Below are 23029 nucleotides of genomic sequence, written 5' to 3' on the forward strand. Positions count from 1 at the left end.
TTGCCTAGTGTCCACCCTCCTAGAGCCAAATCATATACCCAGAGATCCGCTGTGCCTTGTGGTTTGCCTAGTGTCCACCCTCCTAGAGCCAAATCATATACTCAGAGATCTGCTGGGCCTTTTTATCTGTCCAGCGTCCAACCTACTAGAGCTTAAACATATACCCAGAGATCTCGCGGGCCTTGTGGTTTGCCTTGTGTCCACCCTCCTAGAGCCAAATCATATACCCAGAGATCTGCTGTGCCTTTTTTTTTTTTTCCATAAAAATTTTTTATTGAAAAACAAATTATACAGGGTACAGAAAGTCACACAATATCAATGGTAGGAAACATATTTCTCTATTGTTTTCTTTTTTTTTTTTTTAAACTTTTTATATCACATAAACAAAAAGGCTTCAAGGGTATAGAGGGTAAAGAGGACACAAAAAAGGAAAAGAAAGAAGAAAAGAGGGAAGACATCAGTGCGGCTTGAGTCATACTAAATACCGTGAAACAGTGGATTCCTGAGAAAATGTCGGACGCACCGCTCAAAATAAACTAGTCAAATACCATTACTGGATAGGAATATTCCATACAGCTGAAATACTGGTACCATAAGAGCATGTAGCTATTATTGAAACATATAGGTCATAGGCATATAGGTAGTATCAATGAGGTTTAGCCAGGTTGTTGTGTGTCTGCGGGGAGCTTCTTAAGGAGCCTATGTATTAAGACAACCTTATTGTGGTTTGCCTGGTGTCCAACCTCCTAGAGCCAAAGCATATACCCAGAGATCTGCTGTGTTTTTTCTCTTACATTGGAATCATCAGAAGATTTGAGGGCCCCTCACATTAAGGGGACACACAAGAGATCACCAGCTGTCCCCCTGTTTGATGTAATGTAAAAAATGCTGCAGAATGTTTCTCATACAATGACTTCACCTCATATTTTTATGTTTTCAGGTAATGAAACTAAGGGGAACTCAACCCAAACAATCAAGGTCTACACACTGAAAACAAAGTTTTTAAATGAAATGAAAGAGTATATGGACACCTGGTGGGTGACAAAGTTTGTGCCCTCCATCTATACTGTGGTTCTCGTTGTGTCTCTTCCTCTTAATATAATGGCGATCATCGTGTTCTTGGTGAAGGTGAAGGTGAAGAAGCCGGCAGTGGTGTACCTGCTGAACCTAGCTGCTGCTGATGTTCTCTTTGCTAGTATCCTTCCTTTCCACATTGTGTACCGATTCTCAGGAAATAACTGGATGCTGGGGGAAGGGATGTGCCGATTTGTCACTGCCGCATATTCCTGTAACATGCGTGGATCCATCCTGCTGATGACGAGTATGAGTTTGGACCGGTTCCTGGCTCTGATCTACCCAATCCAGTCCCTTCCCTGGCGCACACTGAGACGAGCCTGGCTGGTGTGTGGCTGTATCTGGGTGATATCGATGGCCAGCACCGTGCCGATTCTCATAGCGCAACAAACCCGACTATTTCCCAGTCTAAATATCACAACTTGTTATGATGTTCAGGATGCCGAAGTGGCTGAAAGGTTTCATATATATCTCTATTTCCCCATTTATATGGCACTTTTATATTTCTTACCTTTAATTATTACAGCCTTCTGTTACATTAGAATCATCAGCACTCTCAGCGCTCCGAGCATGGGGGGTGTCCAGAAGAGATCCCGAGCCGTCTTCCTGACTGTAGTAGTGCTGTGTGTGTTTGTCTTCTGCTTTGGCCCAGCCAATATTATTTGGTTCATGTTTTTCCTGCAGAGCAAAGTCAGTAACTTCCTGTACATCGTCTACATCATCAGTGTCAGTGTGAGCAGTGTCAGTTGTTGTCTGGATCCTCTGATCTATTACTTTGCATCCTCACAGTGGCAGAGACACGTCTACACCCTGCTGGGATGTAAGAGAGGACATACACCACTAGTAAACTCTACAAATGGGACGCTAGAAACCACCTGCAATTTCCAGGCTTCTAAACTGAGCTGATATTTCCCCCCATCCTGTTTCTCCTCTCCTGAAGTTACCATTGAAATCAATAGCACAACCATTGGTCCCTCCACGCATGCCCAGGTTCTTGCCCCCTTAACCTCCATAACATTTCCAGAATTTGCCCCTTTTTATCTAATGACACCACAAAACAGCCTATTCATCTCTTACCTTGACTACGGCAACTCTCTTCTTCTTGGCCTTCCTCTACACAGACTATCCCCCCTTTAGTCTATCACGAATGCTGCTGCTAGACTCATCCACCTTACTAACTGATCTATAACTGCTGCACAACTTGGCCAATTCCTCCATTGGCCTCCAGTAGTCCAGTGTATGAAATGCAAAAGACTAACTATAACATAAAAAGTCATCCACAACTCTACCCCCAGCTACATCGCAAACCTCATCCAGAGATATCACCCAAATCATCCACTCCACTCCTTCCAAGACCTCTTGCACTCTAGCTCTCTCATCTCCTCCTCCTATGCTCCCCTACAAACATCTCCAGGACCCCCCATCCTCTGGAACTATGGACCATGTCCAGTCATCTCCTACCCTTTCTGCCTTTAGGTGATCCTTAAAAAAGTCATTTATTTAGAGAAGCCTACCCCATCTCTACCTAAGAACTGTATGTTAACGACCTCCATCAGTTCATCCCCCACAGGTTTTACCTTTTGTACCACCTCTCCCTCCCCTTTAGATTGTAAGCTTCACGAGCAAAGCCTTTCTAACTCTCCTGTATTGAACTGTATTGTAATTGTATTGTCTCGCTTTGTATTGTAAAATGCTGCGAAAACTGTTGGTGCCATATAAATCCTGTATAATAATAATAATAACTTTGAGGCAGAACATTTGCAGAAAGTGATTCCCTTTATCAAGAAAACATATTCATATATGCTTTACCAATGGTTCAATATTCAGTGCTTACAGTATATGCTGATGGTGGGTTCTTTATATAACTGTCAGGAACGTTCCCTGTGAGCACTAAAGAGCGCAGGCTCGAACCTTTCCTTTGCCCATTCAATGGCTGGCTTTGGCGCCCAATGGCCTATTTAAGGGTTGCTGGTACTCTTACACTTTGCTGTCTTGTCTAAAGCTCCTCCTGTGTAAACCTGAGACCTGTTGTATCCTGCTTGATTTCTGTTTTGACCTGCCGCCTTGTCCCTCACCTCGCTTATCTGCTGCCCATCCTGACCTTGCTTTGTCCTGTGACCACACTTCGGTCTCACCTTTGTCTGTCCATCTGCAATCGGATCCGGACCTGTTCACCTCCTGGCGGGGCAACTCCCGTGGGCCAGGACCTGGTGCTATACAAGCAGCAAAATCCATCCTCACCATCAGAGGCTCTGGTGAAGACCAGTTGGCACTTCGTTTCCGCACCTCGGGTTAGCCTGTGTGTACTGCTTGGGTGACTCATCTGTGCTCCGTCCCCTGGTGAGCTAGAGGCTACCCTCTGCACCTCAGGCTTGCCGCCAGAGTCCTGACAATAACAGGTTCGCTTGCTAGAAATTAGTTTGCAAATAGATGTTGTTAGAATGTCCTTAGGTTGTCTTGTTGGAATGTCTTTGGACCGTGTTGTTGTGCAGTCTGAAGAAAGAAGGTTTGTCTGCTAATATTGTACAGAGAGGAATTTCACAGTCTGAGTCAAAGTCAAGCTTCCAAACAACAGAAATGAATGTCTCTAGTCATTGTTATATGTGTTGCTTGTGCCAACTCTGCAGTGAATGTCTTAAAATGAATAATGATATATTTTGGGAATTCATACATTGTAACTGTCCTGGATTAGAGATTAAAACTCTTGGCACATTGACTATGTCCAACCTCCATAGGTGTGTTCTAATCTCTCTACTTTATTAATTTTACTTTCTAACTCATCTCTTCTAAATAAACTTTCATATCTGATCACTGTGATCAGAGGTTGTTTAGCTTTCTTTTGGGGGCTTCTAGGAAATGACCCTCCCCAAACAGGATATTACACTAAACCTGTAGGTGAATAATCAAGAACCAGAACCTTCACTAAGTAGAAGAGTGGGATTGATAATAAAGTTGGCAGTGCCCCCACCCAGGACAGTTCCTCCACCTAGGACAGTGTCTCCACTCAGAACAGGGCCCCCACCAAGGTCAGGGCCCTCACCCAGGACAGGACCTCCACCTAGGACAGGACCCCCACCCAGGACAGGACCTCCACCTAGAACAGGACCTCAACCTAGGACAGGGCCCCCATGCAGAACAGGATCTTCACGAGGGTAAAGGCCTCCATCCAGGACAGGGCCCCATGTGAACAGAGAGAATTCCATTCCTGGGAAATGAATCAGTAATCAAATTAGTCTTTGGGGGCAGAAGAACTACTGCAACCAGCATATAACACTAATCATAAGAAAATAGATGTACACCAGCAAATAAATAATACAATCTTTATATAAGAAGAGATTAATAGCCGTACATACATCCATTGTACAAACAGGGATTATTAGCTCCAATAGGAGTCCTGGTAGAATTGTGCACATATACCTGGGTATTTATAGTTATTAATAGAGATATCTTTAGATGAATGTTGCAGCAAAGTCCAGTTGCAGGGGCCCCTGAGGATGATGTTGGATCTGTTCTTCGTGTTTCATGGACCTGAAGACATTATGTGCAGTCATGATGAGATCCTCCAGTGGTTGCCCAACCAGCGTGGAAAGGAGTTTCTCAGTGGCGGAAACTCTGGTAAGGCACTGGATCTCAGAATCAGCCTGTGATGGAACGGTCCCACAATCCGCTTGAGTGTTTCCGTCAGTATAGCGCTCCCTCCAGTCTGAACATAGATATCAGATATTATAGCCGCATATTGCAACCAAGAACTAGGCAGGACTAGTTTAGCAGCAAAACTGGAACTGTTTATTTGAAAACTCACAGAGAATTTATACTACACAACCAGGTGAGGATAATCACATTATCATATGCAAATGCAAATATATACAGAAATATAATTAACCTTCCTAGCGGACAGCGGTATTACCGAGTGTGGCTCGGGGTTAATTTTCAGTACCAAAAGCGGTAACCCCCGAGCCACACTCGAGATTACCCCAGAATGATACTTACCCCGCCGTCCTCCCCAGCCTTCCTGCAGCCTTCCTCTCACTGTCCTCTCGCTCTGTGCTCGGCCAATGCAGCCACCTTCTTCCCGTTCCCTTCCCTACCAGTGCCGCGTCGCAAGGGGTGGAACCGGCGGGAGATTTAAAAAAATAAATAAATGACATGATACAGTGTTATCTGTTATAAATACAACTTTGTATCAATCCATTTCACCTAGAGGCTTTTCCAGTGCCCTGCCTGTACTTTTTGTGGTACTTTGTGCCTGGAAAATTTATAACGTCCAAAAAGCGTTCTTTTAGCTCTAAAACTCTTTTGGAAGAACTGGAAAACAGCGACGGTGTAACGGAAATATTTGAAGAACTGAGCAATAGAGATTAGTGGGAAAATTCGTCATCAGGTACTAAAAGTGACAACAGTGAAAATTCTGCGACTGAGCTCAGCGATGTGTGGACTTGGTGCTCTATTGACTGCGATACGGACCAGGCAGCGCCCCCCCCCCCGAGTACAGATTCTCCCTCATAATGAAATATCTCCACTTCGAAAACAATGAAGAATTTGATGAAATTTATTATTATTACAATATAATTTATGATTTCGTGTTTTAAACTTTATCATCTCCGGGATGTCTACTAGACTCTTGTGTGGACAGATTTAAGTGAGTTATTCCTAAGAATTACAGACCTACAATATAAAACATATTTCCATATTTTACATGCAAAACAATGTACCACTTTTAGCACGGAAATTCTGACATAATCAGACCGCCAGGGAGGTTAACATGCTAATTAACTCTTAAACTAGCCTAGGTGGAGTGCACAGAATACTAGCAAGCAAACAATAGGTGACACAATTAACAATTAACCATAGGACAGACAAGCTTAGCAGAAAACACATCCCCTAATAAACAGACAATAGCATGAGACCCCCAGCAACAGACTGTCTGGCATCAAGCTCACAAAGTACAATACACATTAGCCCAAGTGTAAACACATCCCCACAATAGTTTGCTAGTAGACAATAGGTGAGTTAATTAGCACAATTAACAATGTGTGGAAGAAAGGTGGTTGAGTCTGACTGTGTGGAGCAGTCCTTATTTCTAATAGGAAGCTAGGCCCTAAACAGGGACCCTGGGTCCCAAAGTCTGTGTGTCTTGGGGAGACAAGAACTTGAATCCAAAGTAACATTACTCCAAGGGTCTCCCCCAGCATACACTTCACAAAGAGCAGTGTTCCCTTAAAAGCCAGGACCCATAGTCAGTAGGCAAGAGGCTATCCAGTCCCCTCCAAAAGCCTCTGTACAAGAGTATTTTTGGTGTTAAAGCAGCAGCATTTAATTACATTAATTCTGAGTAGCCCCATTTTCCTAAATATGGGGCTACTGGCCAAAATTTTGCATTTAGCATTTGGCTGGGTGGTAGTCAGCCCAGACTAATTGCCTAATTCTTCTCCTATATTTGGGACAGACCCCCGTGCTTTCTATCTTTCCCTGGGCTGAGACCTGGTGAGGTGCTGCTGGATGGAGCTCTGCTGCTAGGCCCAATAGCCTGTTTTGGGGCCTAATGTGTGCTGAAGTGGTCCTGAAGCTGCCCTGCCTGGTTTGGAGGAGACCCAGAGGAGGCCCCTTGCTGGAGAGAGCCAGGAAGAAGGCTGGTCTCTCAGAAGGGCCTAGTGACTCACTTGGAGGATGCTCTGAAATTAATTTGGGGACATGCTTAAAGTTTTGCCAGGTCAGCTTAAAGGTTCTGACATTGTGAAGCTGGACATTGACCTGGAGAGTCTGCAACTGATCGGCTGCGAAAACTAGGACCCCCAACCCTCACCTTCTTAACCAATCTGCAATAGAACTTTAAAAAGACAATAGTGATTGGCACCCAACATCCTTTCTCAGTCCCCAATTTTAGCCATGGACTCCGGAGTGAAATGCTGGCCCACCTCCTGCTTTTGGAGGTGCCATCCTGCCTTTGTTATGTCAGGGGGCACACCCTCATTGGTGACTTTCTTGTAGAGTGAGTATATAAAAAGATCAGTGTAGCTTTCTTTTAAAATTAGATACCAAATAAAACAAACCTTAACCCCTGCCCCCAAAAAGACATACCCGTACATCCTCTGGTTAAATGGTTATAATGGGGCTGTGGCTGCAGTCGCAGTCATGACCCCGGGTTCATTTTTTTTCAGCTGGCGATGCTAAAGAATGTAAAAGAAATCAGTGCAGCTAACAAGATGCTGAGTTCCTTTTACATGTCGCTGAAGGGGATTCCCCCCACTCCTGCCACTTTCTGCTGCCCCCCCCCCCCCCGGGCTCTCCCGTTCCACCCGCACTTCTGCCAGCTGACCATAGAGATGACCGAGGAACAAAATGTCCCCATTCACCAATATGGTCTAAGAAACCAGAAGAGACGATGATCCTGTCACTTCTGGTTTCGGTCTCATAAAAACAGGCCGTTACCTGACTGTAAAAGCATCTGAAAGCATCAAAAAATAAGGGCAGAAGAGAGATCTGGGGTTTGCTGAAACACCCTCCATTTTATTCTCTGCCTAAAATATATATATATATATATATATATATATATATATATATACACAGTGGTGATCGAAAGTTTGGGCACCCCAGGTAAAAATTTGTATTAATGTGCATAAAGAAGCCAAGGAAAGATGGAAAAATCTCCAAAAGGCATCAAATTACAGATTAGACATTCGTATAATATGCCAACAAAAGTTAGATTTTATTTCCATCATTTACACTTTCAAAATTACAGAAAACAAAAAATGGCTTCTGCAAAAGTTTGGGCACCCTGCAGAATTTATAGCATGCGCTGCCCCCTTTGCAAGGCTGAGACCTGCCAGTGTCATGGATTGTTCTCAATCATTGTCTGGGAAGACCAGGTGATGTCAATCTCAAAGGTTTTAAATGCCCAGACTCATCTGACCTTGCCCCAACAATCAGCACCATGGGATCTTCTAAGCAGTTATCTAGAAAACTGAAACTGAAAATAGTTGACACTCACAAAGCTGGAGAAGGCTATAAGAAGATAGCAAAGCAGATGTCAATATCCTCTGTTCGGAATGTAATTAAGAAATGGCAGTCTTCAGGAACAGTGGAAGTTAAAGCAAGATCTGGAAGACCAAGAAAAATATCAGACAGAACAGCTCGCAGGATTGTGAGAAAAACAATTCAAAGCCCACGTCTGACTGCAGGATCCCTCCAGAAAGATCTGGCAGACACTGGAGTTGTGGTACACTATTCCACTATAAAGAGATACTTGTACAAATATGGTCTTCATGGAAGAGTCATCAGAAGAAAACCTCTTCTACGTCCTCACCACAAAAATCAGCGTTTGAACTTTGCACATGAACATATAGACAAGCCTGATGCATTTTGGAAACAAGTTCTGTGGACCAATGAGGATAAAATTGAACTTTTTGACCGGAACGAGCAAAGGTACGTTTGGAGAAGAAGGGACACAGAATTTAATGAAAAGAACCTCTGTCCAACTGTGAAGCATGGGGGTGGATCAATCATGCTTTGGGGTTGTATTGCAGCCAGTGGCACAGGGAACATCTCACGAGTAGAAGGAAAAATGGATTCAATTAAATTTCAGCAAATTTTGTATGGTAACTTGATGCCATCTGTGAGAAAGCTGAAGTTAAAGAGAGGATGGCTTCTACAAATGGATAATGATCCTAAACACACCTCGAAATCCACGGGGGGGTTACATCAAGAGGCGTAAAGTGAAGGTTTTGCCATGGCCTTCACAATCTCCTGACCTCAACAGAATTGAAAATCTATGGATAGACCTTAAAAGAGCAGTGCGTGACAGACAGCCCAGAAATCTCAAAGAACTGGAAGACTTTTGTAAGGAAGAATGGGCAAAGATACCTCAAACAAGAATTGAAAGACTCTTGGCTGGCTACAAAAAGCGTTTACAAGCTGTGATACTTGCCAAAGGGGGCAGTACAAGATATTAACTCTGCAGGGTGCCCAAACTTTTGCAGACGCCATTTTTTTGTTTTCTAATATATTGAAAGTGTAAATGATGGAAATAAAATCTAACTTTTGTTGACATATTATAAGAATGTCTAATCTGTAATTTGATGCCTTTTGGAGATTTTTCCATCTTTCCTTTGCTTCTTTATGCACATTAATACAAATTTTTACCTGGGGTGCCCAAACTTTAGATCCCCACTGTATATATACAGAATAATGTTTGGTGGTTCTATGTAATTTTCTAGCAGAAGAAGTTGATTTTTACATATATGTCAGAGGTGTCAGAATAGCCCGGTGTTGAAGTGGTTCATATTGAATAAAGTGACCCAGTGCCATTACATTAATATTGTAACCATGTGCTTTCCCAGAACCACAGTGCAGCGCTCCCAATCATCTATTGAACAACCCCAAAGTACCTCCTAATCTCACAATAAAATACTAAAGTGTGCAAAATGTCCATACACAGTCCAATCAAGAACAGCAACGGCCGGTTCATAAGGGGCGCAGGGACGCCACCCCCTAATCTCCATGCGGGGTTCTGAATGCATAGATTTCTATGAGCTTTTTTTTAAGCAAATTATTAGAGCCTGAGGCTCTAATTGGCTGTGCCTCGAGCCCACCCGCTTGTGACATTAACGAATCAACATTCGCTATGGTCTAACTGCTTTTTTCCTTCCAGCCAATCAGGAGAGGAAGCAGGTCTTAAAGCGGTTGTAAACCCTAAAAAAAAACAAAAAAACCTGCAAGTCAAAGGCATAATGAGCTAGTATGCATCGCATACTAGCCCATTATGTGTAACTTACCTTAGAACGAAGCCCTGACACGGACCCCCGGACATCGCTGCGGGCGCTGCCATGATCCCTCGCCGTCTCTTCCGGGTTCGGCGGCTCCGGGGCGGTGATTGGACGGAAGGGACGGCTCCGGCGCGATGATTGGCCGGAGCCGCGATGACGTCACTCCCGCGAATGCGCGCGGTAGTGATTTTCCGGCAAGCTCCCGGCAAACAAAACTGAAGGTCCCCCCGGACCTTCAGAGCGCATGCACCGCGCCGGTTTAGGAGATATTATTTGTACCTACAGGTAAGCCTTATTATAGGCTTACCTGTAGGTAAAAGTGTCAAAAAGCGGGATACTACCGCTTTAAGACCAGATTGGCCAGGATGGGGTAAATGCGAACCTGGTGGGGGGTGGGAGGTTTGTTTGCCACCCCCCAAAAAATGGAGCACCAGCAGCCACTGATTAAGAAAATGTTGAGCTCCTCATATGCGTGTACATCCACAACACAGAATCAATCGGGTAAACCATAAAAGTGACTCCAGTGCCATCACCTTGGTGCCCCTTTCAGGTGAAATCTCACCGATGTTGGTGGACCTTCACACACAGGTGAGGTCAATACCAGCTCAATGCTCTATTCCTCCTGGATAGATCTAATTCAGTTGGTATGATCCAGAGATCCTCTCACCATCCCTTATCTGACTGTTTCCACCATCCAGGAGTAAGCTCACAAAGCCAGGAAGCAATGTAGTGTACCATCCATTTATTACATAAAATAAGGAATAAAATGCACTCACAAGTATCCAATACAAGAATGCTTATCTCAGTAATCCAGTCCATCAAATAGCCTGCATGTCACCGGGTGGATTGCCGCTGTGTTCTGGTGTGGTGACATCATTAGCCCCGCCTCCCTGACGCGATGTGTCTTATCAGATTGATATCCCTGAGGAAGTCTTGTGTCCCGGTGACGAAACATGTAGAGACGGGGCTATCTAGATGACATCATCACGCACAGAGATTCCGAGGAAGTGCGATATTTATTATAGCCAGCCGGAGCTGAATATCGGCAATCTGTCTACATGGTAGTGCACTGAATGCTCAGGATAATGTGAGCATTGTTCCTTGTATGAGGGGTGTGAATAAAGTTTTTATACAAGGTGGAGCACTGTGGGCTATTTGCTCCTTATTACTTGATGCTACATTGTGGAGGAGAGGAGCGGGAGTCGTACATCCAGCTAGATACAGGATTCTATTTAAAGGGGACCGGTTCAAGGATCCACTAAGCATACAGGATTCCTTTTAAAGGGGACTGGTTCAAGAATCCACTAAGCATTCAGGATTCCATTTAAAGGGGACCGGTTCTAGGATCCACCAAGCATACAGGATTCCATTTAAAGGGGACTGGTTCAAGGATCCACTAAGCATTCAGGATTCCATTTAAAGGGGACCGGTTCTAGGATCCACTGAGCATACAGGATTCCATTTAAAGGGGACTGGTTCTAGGATCCACTGAGCATACAGGATTCCATTTAAAGGAGATTGGTTCTAGGATCCACCAAGCATACAGGATTCCATTTAAAGGGGACCGGTTCTAGGATCCACTGAGCATACAGGATTCCATTAAAAGGAGATTGGTTCTAGGATCCACCAAGCATACAGGATTCCATTTAAAGGGGACCGGTTCTAGGATCCACTGAGCATACAGGATTCCATTTAAAGGGGACCGGTTCTAGGATCCACTGAGCATACAGGATTCCATTTAAAGGGGACATGTTCTAGGATCCACTGAGCATACAGGATTCCATTTAAAGGGGACTGGTTGTAGGATCCACTAAGCATAGAGGATTCCATTTAAAGAGGACCGGTTCAAGGATCCACTTAGCATAGGATTCCATTTAAAGGGGACCGGTTCAAGGAGCTACTAAGCATACAGGATTCCATTTAAAAGGGACCAATTCTAGGATCCGCTGAGCATACAGGATTCCATTTAAAGGGGACTGGTTCTAGGATCCACTGAGCATACAGGATTCCATTTAAAGGGGACATGTTCTAGGATCCACTGAGCATACAGGATTCCATTTAAAGGGGACTGGTTCTAGGATCCACTAAGCATACAGGATTCTATTTAAAGGGGACTGGTTGTAGGATCCACTAAGCATAGAGGATTCCATTTAAAGGGGACCGGTTCTAGGATCCACTTAGCATACAGTATTCCATTTAAAGGGGACCGGTTCAAGGATCCACTAAGCATACAGGATTCCATTTAAAGGGGACCAATTCTAGGATCCGCTGAGCATACAGGATTCCATTTAAAGGGGACTGGTTCTAGGATCCACTGAGCATACAGGATTCCATTTAAATGGGACCGGTTCTAGGATCCACTGAGCATACAGGATTCCATTTAAAGGGGACTGGTTCTAGGATCCACTAAGCATACAGGATTCCATTTAAAGGGGACCGGTTCTAGGATCCACTGAGCATACAGGATTCCATTTAAATGGGACCGGTTCTAGGATCCACTGAGCATACAGGATTCCATTTAAAGGGGACCGGTTCTAGGATCCACTGAGCATACAGGATTCCATTTAAAGGGGACCGGTTCTAGGATCCACTTAGCATACAGGAATCCATTTAAAGGGGACCGGTTCTAGGATCCACTAAGCATACAGGATTCCATTTAAAGGGGACCGGTTCTAGGATCCACTAAGCATACAGGATTCCATTTAAAGGGGACCAATTCTAGGATCCGCTGAGCATACAGGATTCCATTTAAAGGGGACCAATTCTAGGATCCGCTGAGCATACAGGATTCCATTTAAAGGGGACCAATTCTAGGATCCACTGAGCATACAGGATTCCATTTAAAGGGGACATGTTCTAGGATCCACTGAGCATACAGGATTCCATTTAAAGGGGACTGGTTCTAGGATCCACTAAGCATACAGGATTCCATTTAAAGGGGACCGGTTCTAGGATCCACTTAGCATACAGGATTCCATTTAAAGGGGACCGGTTCAAGGATCCACTAAGCATACAGGATTCCATTTAAAGGGGACCAATTCTAGGATCCGCTGAGCATACAGGATTCCATTTAAAGGGGACTGGTTCTAGGATCCACTAAGCATACAGGATTCCATTTAAAGGGGACTGGTTCTAGGATCCACTGAGCATACAGGATTCCATTTAAATGGGACCGGTTCTAGGATCCACTGAGCATACAGGATTCCATTTAAAGGGGACCGGTTCTAGGATCCACTGAGCATACAGGATTCCATTTAAAGGGGACCGGTTCTAGGATCCACTTAGCATACAGGATTCCATTTAAAGGGGACATGTTCTAGGATCCACTGAGCATACAGGATTCCATTTAAAGGGGACTGGTTGTAGGATCCACTAAGCATAGAGGATTCCATTTAAAGGGGACCGGTTCTAGGATCCACTTAGCATAGGATTCCATTTAAAGGGGACCGGTTCAAGGAGCTACTAAGCATACAGGATTCCATTTAAAGGGGACCAATTCTAGGATCCGCTGAGCATACAGGATTCCATTTAAAGGGGACTGGTTCTAGGATCCACTGAGCATACAGGATTCCATTTAAAGGGGACATGTTCTAGGATCCACTGAGCATACAGGATTCCATTTAAAGGGGACTGGTTCTAGGATCCACTAAGCATACAGGATTCTATTTAAAGGGGACTGGTTGTAGGATCCACTAAGCATAGAGGATTCCATTTAAAGGGGACCGGTTCTAGGATCCACTTAGCATACAGTATTCCATTTAAAGGGGACCGGTTCAAGGATCCACTAAGCATACAGGATTCCATTTAAAGGGGACCAATTCTAGGATCCGCTGAGCATACAGGATTCCATTTAAAGGGGACTGGTTCTAGGATCCACTGAGCATACAGGATTCCATTTAAATGGGACCGGTTCTAGGATCCACTGAGCATACAGGATTCCATTTAAAGGGGACCGGTTCTAGGATCCACTAAGCATACAGGATTCCATTTAAAGGGGACTGGTTCTAGGATCCACTGAGCATACAGGATTCCATTTAAATGGGACCGGTTCTAGGATCCACTGAGCATACAGGATTCCATTTAAAGGGGACCGGTTCTAGGATCCACTGAGCATACAGGATTCCATTTAAAGGGGACCGGTTCTAGGATCCACTTAGCATACAGGAATCCATTTAAAGGGGACCGGTTCTAGGATCCACTAAGCATACAGGATTCCATTTAAAGGGGACCGGTTCTAGGATCCACTAAGCATACAGGATTCCATTTAAAGGGGACCAATTCTAGGATCTGCTGAGCATACAGGATTCCATTTAAAGGGGACCAATTCTAGGATCCGCTGAGCATACAGGATTCCATTTAAAGGGGACTGGTTCTAGGATCCACTGAGCATACAGGATTCCATTTAAAGGGGACATGTTCTAGGATCCACTGAGCATACAGGATTCCATTTAAAGGGGACTGGTTCTAGGATCCACTAAGCATACAGGATTCCATTTAAAGGGGACCGGTTCTAGGATCCACTTAGCATACAGGATTCCATTTAAAGGGGACCGGTTCAAGGATCCACTAAGCATACAGGATTCCATTTAAAGGGGACCAATTCTAGGATCCGCTGAGCATACAGGATTCCATTTAAAGGGGACTGGTTCTAGGATCCACTAAGCATACAGGATTCCATTTAAAGGGGACTGGTTCTAGGATCCACTGAGCATACAGGATTCCATTTAAATGGGACCGGTTCTAGGATCCACTGAGCATACAGGATTCCATTTAAAGGGGACCGGTTCTAGGATCCACTGAGCATACAGGATTCCATTTAAAGGGGACCGGTTCTAGGATCCACTTAGCATACAGGATTCCATTTAAAGGGGACTGGTTCTAGGATCCACTGAGCATACAGGATTCCATTTAAAGGAGATTGGTTCTAGGATCCACCAAGCATACAGGATTCCATTTAAAGGGGACCGGTTCTAGGATCCACTGAGCATACAGGATTCCATTAAAAGGAGATTGGTTCTAGGATCCACCAAGCATACAGGATTCCATTTAAAGGGGACCGGTTCTAGGATCCACTGAGCATACAGGATTCCATTTAAAGGGGACCGGTTCTAGGATCCACTGAGCATACAGGATTCCATTTAAAGGGGACATGTTCTAGGATCCACTGAGCATACAGGATTCCATTTAAAGGGGACTGGTTGTAGGATCCACTAAGCATAGAGGATTCCATTTAAAGAGGACCGGTTCAAGGATCCACTTAGCATAGGATTCCATTTAAAGGGGACCGGTTCAAGGAGCTACTAAGCATACAGGATTCCATTTAAAAGGGACCAATTCTAGGATCCGCTGAGCATACAGGATTCCATTTAAAGGGGACTGGTTCTAGGATCCACTGAGCATACAGGATTCCATTTAAAGGGGACATGTTCTAGGATCCACTGAGCATACAGGATTCCATTTAAAGGGGACTGGTTCTAGGATCCACTAAGCATACAGGATTCTATTTAAAGGGGACTGGTTGTAGGATCCACTAAGCATAGAGGATTCCATTTAAAGGGGACCGGTTCTAGGATCCACTTAGCATACAGTATTCCATTTAAAGGGGACCGGTTCAAGGATCCACTAAGCATACAGGATTCCATTTAAAGGGGACCAATTCTAGGATCCGCTGAGCATACAGGATTCCATTTAAAGGGGACTGGTTCTAGGATCCACTGAGCATACAGGATTCCATTTAAATGGGACCGGTTCTAGGATCCACTGAGCATACAGGATTCCATTTAAAGGGGACTGGTTCTAGGATCCACTAAGCATACAGGATTCCATTTAAAGGGGACCGGTTCTAGGATCCACTGAGCATACAGGATTCCATTTAAATGGGACCGGTTCTAGGATCCACTGAGCATACAGGATTCCATTTAAAGGGGACCGGTTCTAGGATCCACTGAGCATACAGGATTCCATTTAAAGGGGACCGGTTCTAGGATCCACTTAGCATACAGGAATCCATTTAAAGGGGACCGGTTCTAGGATCCACTAAGCATACAGGATTCCATTTAAAGGGGACCGGTTCTAGGATCCACTAAGCATACAGGATTCCATTTAAAGGGGACCAATTCTAGGATCCGCTGAGCATACAGGATTCCATTTAAAGGGGACCAATTCTAGGATCCGCTGAGCATACAGGATTCCATTTAAAGGGGACCAATTCTAGGATCCACTGAGCATACAGGATTCCATTTAAAGGGGACATGTTCTAGGATCCACTGAGCATACAGGATTCCATTTAAAGGGGACTGGTTCTAGGATCCACTAAGCATACAGGATTCCATTTAAAGGGGACCGGTTCTAGGATCCACTTAGCATACAGGATTCCATTTAAAGGGGACCGGTTCAAGGATCCACTAAGCATACAGGATTCCATTTAAAGGGGACCAATTCTAGGATCCGCTGAGCATACAGGATTCCATTTAAAGGGGACTGGTTCTAGGATCCACTAAGCATACAGGATTCCATTTAAAGGGGACTGGTTCTAGGATCCACTGAGCATACAGGATTCCATTTAAATGGGACCGGTTCTAGGATCCACTGAGCATACAGGATTCCATTTAAAGGGGACCGGTTCTAGGATCCACTGAGCATACAGGATTCCATTTAAAGGGGACCGGTTCTAGGATCCACTTAGCATACAGGATTCCATTTAAAGGGGACATGTTCTAGGATCCACTGAGCATACAGGATTCCATTTAAAGGGGACTGGTTGTAGGATCCACTAAGCATAGAGGATTCCATTTAAAGGGGACCGGTTCTAGGATCCACTTAGCATAGGATTCCATTTAAAGGGGACCGGTTCAAGGAGCTACTAAGCATACAGGATTCCATTTAAAGGGGACCAATTCTAGGATCCGCTGAGCATACAGGATTCCATTTAAAGGGGACTGGTTCTAGGATCCACTGAGCATACAGGATTCCATTTAAAGGGGACATGTTCTAGGATCCACTGAGCATACAGGATTCCATTTAAAGGGGACTGGTTCTAGGATCCACTAAGCATACAGGATTCTATTTAAAGGGGACTGGTTGTAGGATCCACTAAGCATAGAGGATTCCATTTAAAGGGGACCGGTTCTAGGATCCACTTAGCATACAGTATTCCATTTAAAGGGGACCGGTTCAAGGATCCACTAAGCATACAGGATTCCATTTAAAGGGGACCAATTCTAGGATCCGCTGAGCATACAGGATTCCATTTAAAGGGGACTGGTTCTAGGATCCACTGAGCATACAGGATTCCATTTAAATGGGACCGGTTCTAGGATCCACTGAGCATACAGGATTCCATTTAAAGGGGACCGGTTCTAGGATCCACTAAGCATACAGGATTCCATTTAAAGGGGACTGGTTCTAGGATCCACTGAGCATACAGGATTCCATTTAAATGGGACCGGTTCTAGGATCCACTGAGCATACAGGATTCCATTTAAAGGGGACCGGTTCTAGGATCCACTGAGCATACAGGATTCCATTTAAAGGGGACCGGTTCTAGGATCCACTTAGCATACAGGAATCCATTGAAAGGGGACCGGTTCTAGGATCCACTAAGCATACAGGATTCCATTTAAAGGGGACCGGTTCTAGGATCCACTAAGCATACAGGATTCCATTTAAAGGGGACCAATTCTAGGATCTGCTGAGCATACAGGAGTCCATTTAAAGGGGACCAATTCTAGGATCCGCTGAGCATACAGGATTCCATTTAAAGGGGACTGGTTCTAGGATCCACTGAGCATACAGGATTCCATTTAAAGGGGACATGTTCTAGGATCCACTGAGCATACAGGATTCCATTTAAAGGGGACTGGTTCTAGGATCCACTAAGCATACAGGATTCCATTTAAAGGGGACCGGTTCTAGGATCCACTTAGCATACAGGATTCCATTTAAAGGGGACCGGTTCAAGGATCCACTAAGCATACAGGATTCCATTTAAAGGGGACCAATTCTAGGATCCGCTGAGCATACAGGATTCCATTTAAAGGGGACTGGTTCTAGGATCCACTAAGCATACAGGATTCCATTTAAAGGGGACTGGTTCTAGGATCCACTGAGCATACAGGATTCCATTTAAATGGGACCGGTTCTAGGATCCACTGAGCATACAGGATTCCATTTAAAGGGGACCGGTTCTAGGATCCACTGAGCATACAGGATTCCATTTAAAGGGGACCGGTTCTAGGATCCACTTAGCATACAGGATTCCATTTAAAGGGGACATGTTCTAGGATCCACTGAGCATACAGGATTCCATTTAAAGGGGACTAGTTGTAGGATCCACTAAGCCTAGAGGATTCCATTTAAAGGGGACCGGTTCTAGGATCCACTTAGCATAGGATTCCATTTAAAGGGGACCGGTTCAAGGAGCTACTAAGCATACAGGATTCCATTTAAAGGGGACCAATTCTAGGATCCGCTGAGCATACAGGATTCCATTTAAAGGGGACTGGTTCTAGGATCCACTGAGCATACAGGATTCCATTTAAAGGGGACATGTTCTAGGATCCACTGAGCATACAGGATTCCATTTAAAGGGGACTGGTTCTAGGATCCACTAAGCATACAGGATTCTATTTAAAGGGGACTGGTTGTAGGATCCACTAAGCATAGAGGATTCCATTTAAAGGGGACCGGTTCTAGGATCCACTTAGCATACAGTATTCCATTTAAAGGGGACCGGTTCAAGGATCCACTAAGCATACAGGATTCCATTTAAAGGGGACCAATTCTAGGATCCGCTGAGCATACAGGATTCCATTTAAAGGGAACTGGTTCTAGGATCCACTGAGCATACAGGATTCCATTTAAATGGGACCGGTTCTAGGATCCACTGAGCATACAGGATTCCATTTAAAGGGGACCGGTTCTAGGATCCACTGAGCATACAGGATTCCATTTAAATGGGACCGGTTCTAGGATCCACTGAGCATACAGGATTCCATTTAAAGGGGACCGGTTCTAGGATCCACTGAGCATACAGGATTCCATTTAAAGGGGACCGGTTCTAGGATCCACTTAGCATACAGGAATCCATTTAAAGGGGACCGGTTCTAGGATCCACTAAGCATACAGGATTCCATTTAAAGGGGACCGGTTCTAGGATCCACTAAGCATACAGGATTCCATTTAAAGGGGACCAATTCTAGGATCCGCTGAGCATACAGGATTCCATTTAAAGGGGACCAATTCTAGGATCCGCTGAGCATACAGGATTCCATTTAAAGGGGACCAATTCTAGGATCCACTGAGCATACAGGATTCCATTTAAAGGGGACATGTTCTAGGATCCACTGAGCATACAGGATTCCATTTAAAGGGGACTGGTTCTAGGATCCACTAAGCATACAGGATTCCATTTAAAGGGGACCGGTTCTAGGATCCACTTAGCATACAGGATTCCATTTAAAGGGGACCGGTTCAAGGATCCACTAAGCATACAGGATTCCATTTAAAGGGGACCAATTCTAGGATCCGCTGAGCATACAGGATTCCATTTAAAGGGGACTGGTTCTAGGATCCACTAAGCATACAGGATTCCATTTAAAGGGGACTGGTTCTAGGATCCACTGAGCATACAGGATTCCATTTAAATGGGACCGGTTCTAGGATCCACTGAGCATACAGGATTCCATTTAAAGGGGACCGGTTCTAGGATCCACTGAGCATACAGGATTCCATTTAAAGGGGACCGGTTCTAGGATCCACTTAGCATACAGGATTCCATTTAAAGGGGACATGTTCTAGGATCCACTGAGCATACAGGATTCCATTTAAAGGGGACTGGTTGTAGGATCCACTAAGCATAGAGGATTCCATTTAAAGGGGACCGGTTCTAGGATCCACTTAGCATAGGATTCCATTTAAAGGGGACCGGTTCAAGGAGCTACTAAGCATACAGGATTCCATTTAAAGGGGACCAATTCTAGGATCCGCTGAGCATACAGGATTCCATTTAAAGGGGACTGGTTCTAGGATCCACTGAGCATACAGGATTCCATTTAAAGGGGACATGTTCTAGGATCCACTGAGCATACAGGATTCCATTTAAAGGGGACTGGTTCTAGGATCCACTAAGCATACAGGATTCTATTTAAAGGGGACTGGTTGTAGGATCCACTAAGCATAGAGGATTCCATTTAAAGGGGACCGGTTCTAGGATCCACTTAGCATACAGTATTCCATTTAAAGGGGACCGGTTCAAGGATCCACTAAGCATACAGGATTCCATTTAAAGGGGACCAATTCTAGGATCCGCTGAGCATACAGGATTCCATTTAAAGGGGACTGGTTCTAGGATCCACTGAGCATACAGGATTCCATTTAAATGGGACCGGTTCTAGGATCCACTGAGCATACAGGATTCCATTTAAAGGGGACCGGTTCTAGGATCCACTAAGCATACAGGATTCCATTTAAAGGGGACTGGTTCTAGGATCCACTGAGCATACAGGATTCCATTTAAATGGGACCGGTTCTAGGATCCACTGAGCATACAGGATTCCATTTAAAGGGGACCGGTTCTAGGATCCACTGAGCATACAGGATTCCATTTAAAGGGGACCGGTTCTAGGATCCACTTAGCATACAGGAATCCATTTAAAGGGGACCGGTTCTAGGATCCACTAAGCATACAGGATTCCATTTAAAGGGGACCGGTTCTAGGATCCACTAAGCATACAGGATTCCATTTAAAGGGGACCAATTCTAGGATCTGCTGAGCATACAGGATTCCATTTAAAGGGGACCAATTCTAGGATCCGCTGAGCATACAGGATTCCATTTAAAGGGGACTGGTTCTAGGATCCACTGAGCATACAGGATTCCATTTAAAGGGGACATGTTCTAGGATCCACTGAGCATACAGGATTCCATTTAAAGGGGACTGGTTCTAGGATCCACTAAGCATACAGGATTCCATTTAAAGGGGACCGGTTCTAGGATCCACTTAGCATACAGGATTCCATTTAAAGGGGACCGGTTCAAGGATCCACTAAGCATACAGGATTCCATTTAAAGGGGACCAATTCTAGGATCCGCTGAGCATACAGGATTCCATTTAAAGGGGACTGGTTCTAGGATCCACTAAGCATACAGGATTCCATTTAAAGGGGACTGGTTCTAGGATCCACTGAGCATACAGGATTCCATTTAAATGGGACCGGTTCTAGGATCCACTGAGCATACAGGATTCCATTTAAAGGGGACCGGTTCTAGGATCCACTGAGCATACAGGATTCCATTTAAAGGGGACCGGTTCTAGGATCCACTTAGCATACAGGATTCCATTTAAAGGGGACATGTTCTAGGATCCACTGAGCATACAGGATTCCATTTAAAGGGGACTAGTTGTAGGATCCACTAAGCCTAGAGGATTCCATTTAAAGGGGACCGGTTCTAGGATCCACTTAGCATAGGATTCCATTTAAAGGGGACCGGTTCAAGGAGCTACTAAGCATACAGGATTCCATTTAAAGGGGACCAATTCTAGGATCCGCTGAGCATACAGGATTCCATTTAAAGGGGACTGGTTCTAGGATCCACTTAGCATACAGGATTCCATTTAAAGGGGACCGGTTCAAGGATCCACTAAGCATACAGGATTCCATTTAAAGGGGACCAATTCTAGGATCCGCTGAGCATACAGGATTCCATTTAAAGGGGACTGGTTCTAGGATCCACTAAGCATACAGGATTCCATTTAAAGGGGACTGGTTCTAGGATCCACTGAGCATACAGGATTCCATTTAAATGGGACCGGTTCTAGGATCCACTGAGCATACAGGATTCCATTTAAAGGGGACCGGTTCTAGGATCCACTGAGCATACAGGATTCCATTTAAAGGGGACCGGTTCTAGGATCCACTTAGCATACAGGATTCCATTTAAAGGGGACATGTTCTAGGATCCACTGAGCATACAGGATTCCATTTAAAGGGGACTAGTTGTAGGATCCACTAAGCCTAGAGGATTCCATTTAAAGGGGACCGGTTCTAGGATCCACTTAGCATAGGATTCCATTTAAAGGGGACCGGTTCAAGGAGCTACTAAGCATACAGGATTCCATTTAAAGGGGACCAATTCTAGGATCCGCTGAGCATACAGGATTCCATTTAAAGGGGACTGGTTCTAGGATCCACTGAGCATACAGGATTCCATTTAAAGGGGACATGTTCTAGGATCCACTGAGCATACAGGATTCCATTTAAAGGGGACTGGTTCTAGGATCCACTAAGCATACAGGATTCTATTTAAAGGGGACTGGTTGTAGGATCCACTAAGCATAGAGGATTCCATTTAAAGGGGACCGGTTCTAGGATCCACTTAGCATACAGTATTCCATTTAAAGGGGACCGGTTCAAGGATCCACTAAGCATACAGGATTCCATTTAAAGGGGACCAATTCTAGGATCCGCTGAGCATACAGGATTCCATTTAAAGGGAACTGGTTCTAGGATCCACTGAGCATACAGGATTCCATTTAAATGGGACCGGTTCTAGGATCCACTGAGCATACAGGATTCCATTTAAAGGGGACCGGTTCTAGGATCCACTAAGCATACAGGATTCCATTTAAAGGGGACTGGTTCTAGGATCCACTGAGCATACAGGATTCCATTTAAATGGGACCGGTTCTAGGATCCACTGAGCATACAGGATTCCATTTAAAGGGGACCGGTTCTAGGATCCACTGAGCATACAGGATTCCATTTAAAGGGGACCGGTTCTAGGATCCACTTAGCATACAGGAATCCATTTAAAGGGGACCGGTTCTAGGATCCACTAAGCATACAGGATTCCATTTAAAGGGGACCGGTTCTAGGATCCACTAAGCATACAGGATTCCATTTAAAGGGGACCAATTCTAGGATCTGCTGAGCATACAGGATTCCATTTAAAGGGGACCAATTCTAGGATCCGCTGAGCATACAGGATTCCATTTAAAGGGGACTGGTTCTAGGATCCACTGAGCATACAGGATTCCATTTAAAGGGGACATGTTCTAGGATCCACTGAGCATACAGGATTCCATTTAAAGGGGACTGGTTCTAGGATCCACTAAGCATACAGGATTCCATTTAAAGGGGACCAGTTCTAGGATCCACTTAGCATACAGGATTCCATTTAAAGGGGACCGGTTC

At 44.6% G+C, this 23029-nt stretch overlaps 1 protein-coding gene across 1 annotated transcript; it reads left to right on the forward strand.

Annotated features, from left to right (window-relative positions):
- Positions 1-930: 930 nt before the first annotated feature.
- On the forward strand, positions 931-1980 carry LOC309550952 (proteinase-activated receptor 1-like; the record flags this gene model as incomplete). The annotated part of the gene is made up of 1 exon (XM_082251365.1): positions 931-1980. One exon carries the CDS (start codon positions 931-933, stop codon positions 1978-1980), a length of 1050 nt encoding a protein of 349 aa, XP_082107491.1.
- Positions 1981-23029: the final 21049 nt, after the last annotated feature.

The sequence above is a fragment of the Pelophylax lessonae genome (genome assembly GCF_965119305.1).
Source record: "Pelophylax lessonae genome assembly, chromosome: 1".
NCBI lineage: Eukaryota > Metazoa > Chordata > Amphibia > Anura > Ranidae > Pelophylax > Pelophylax lessonae.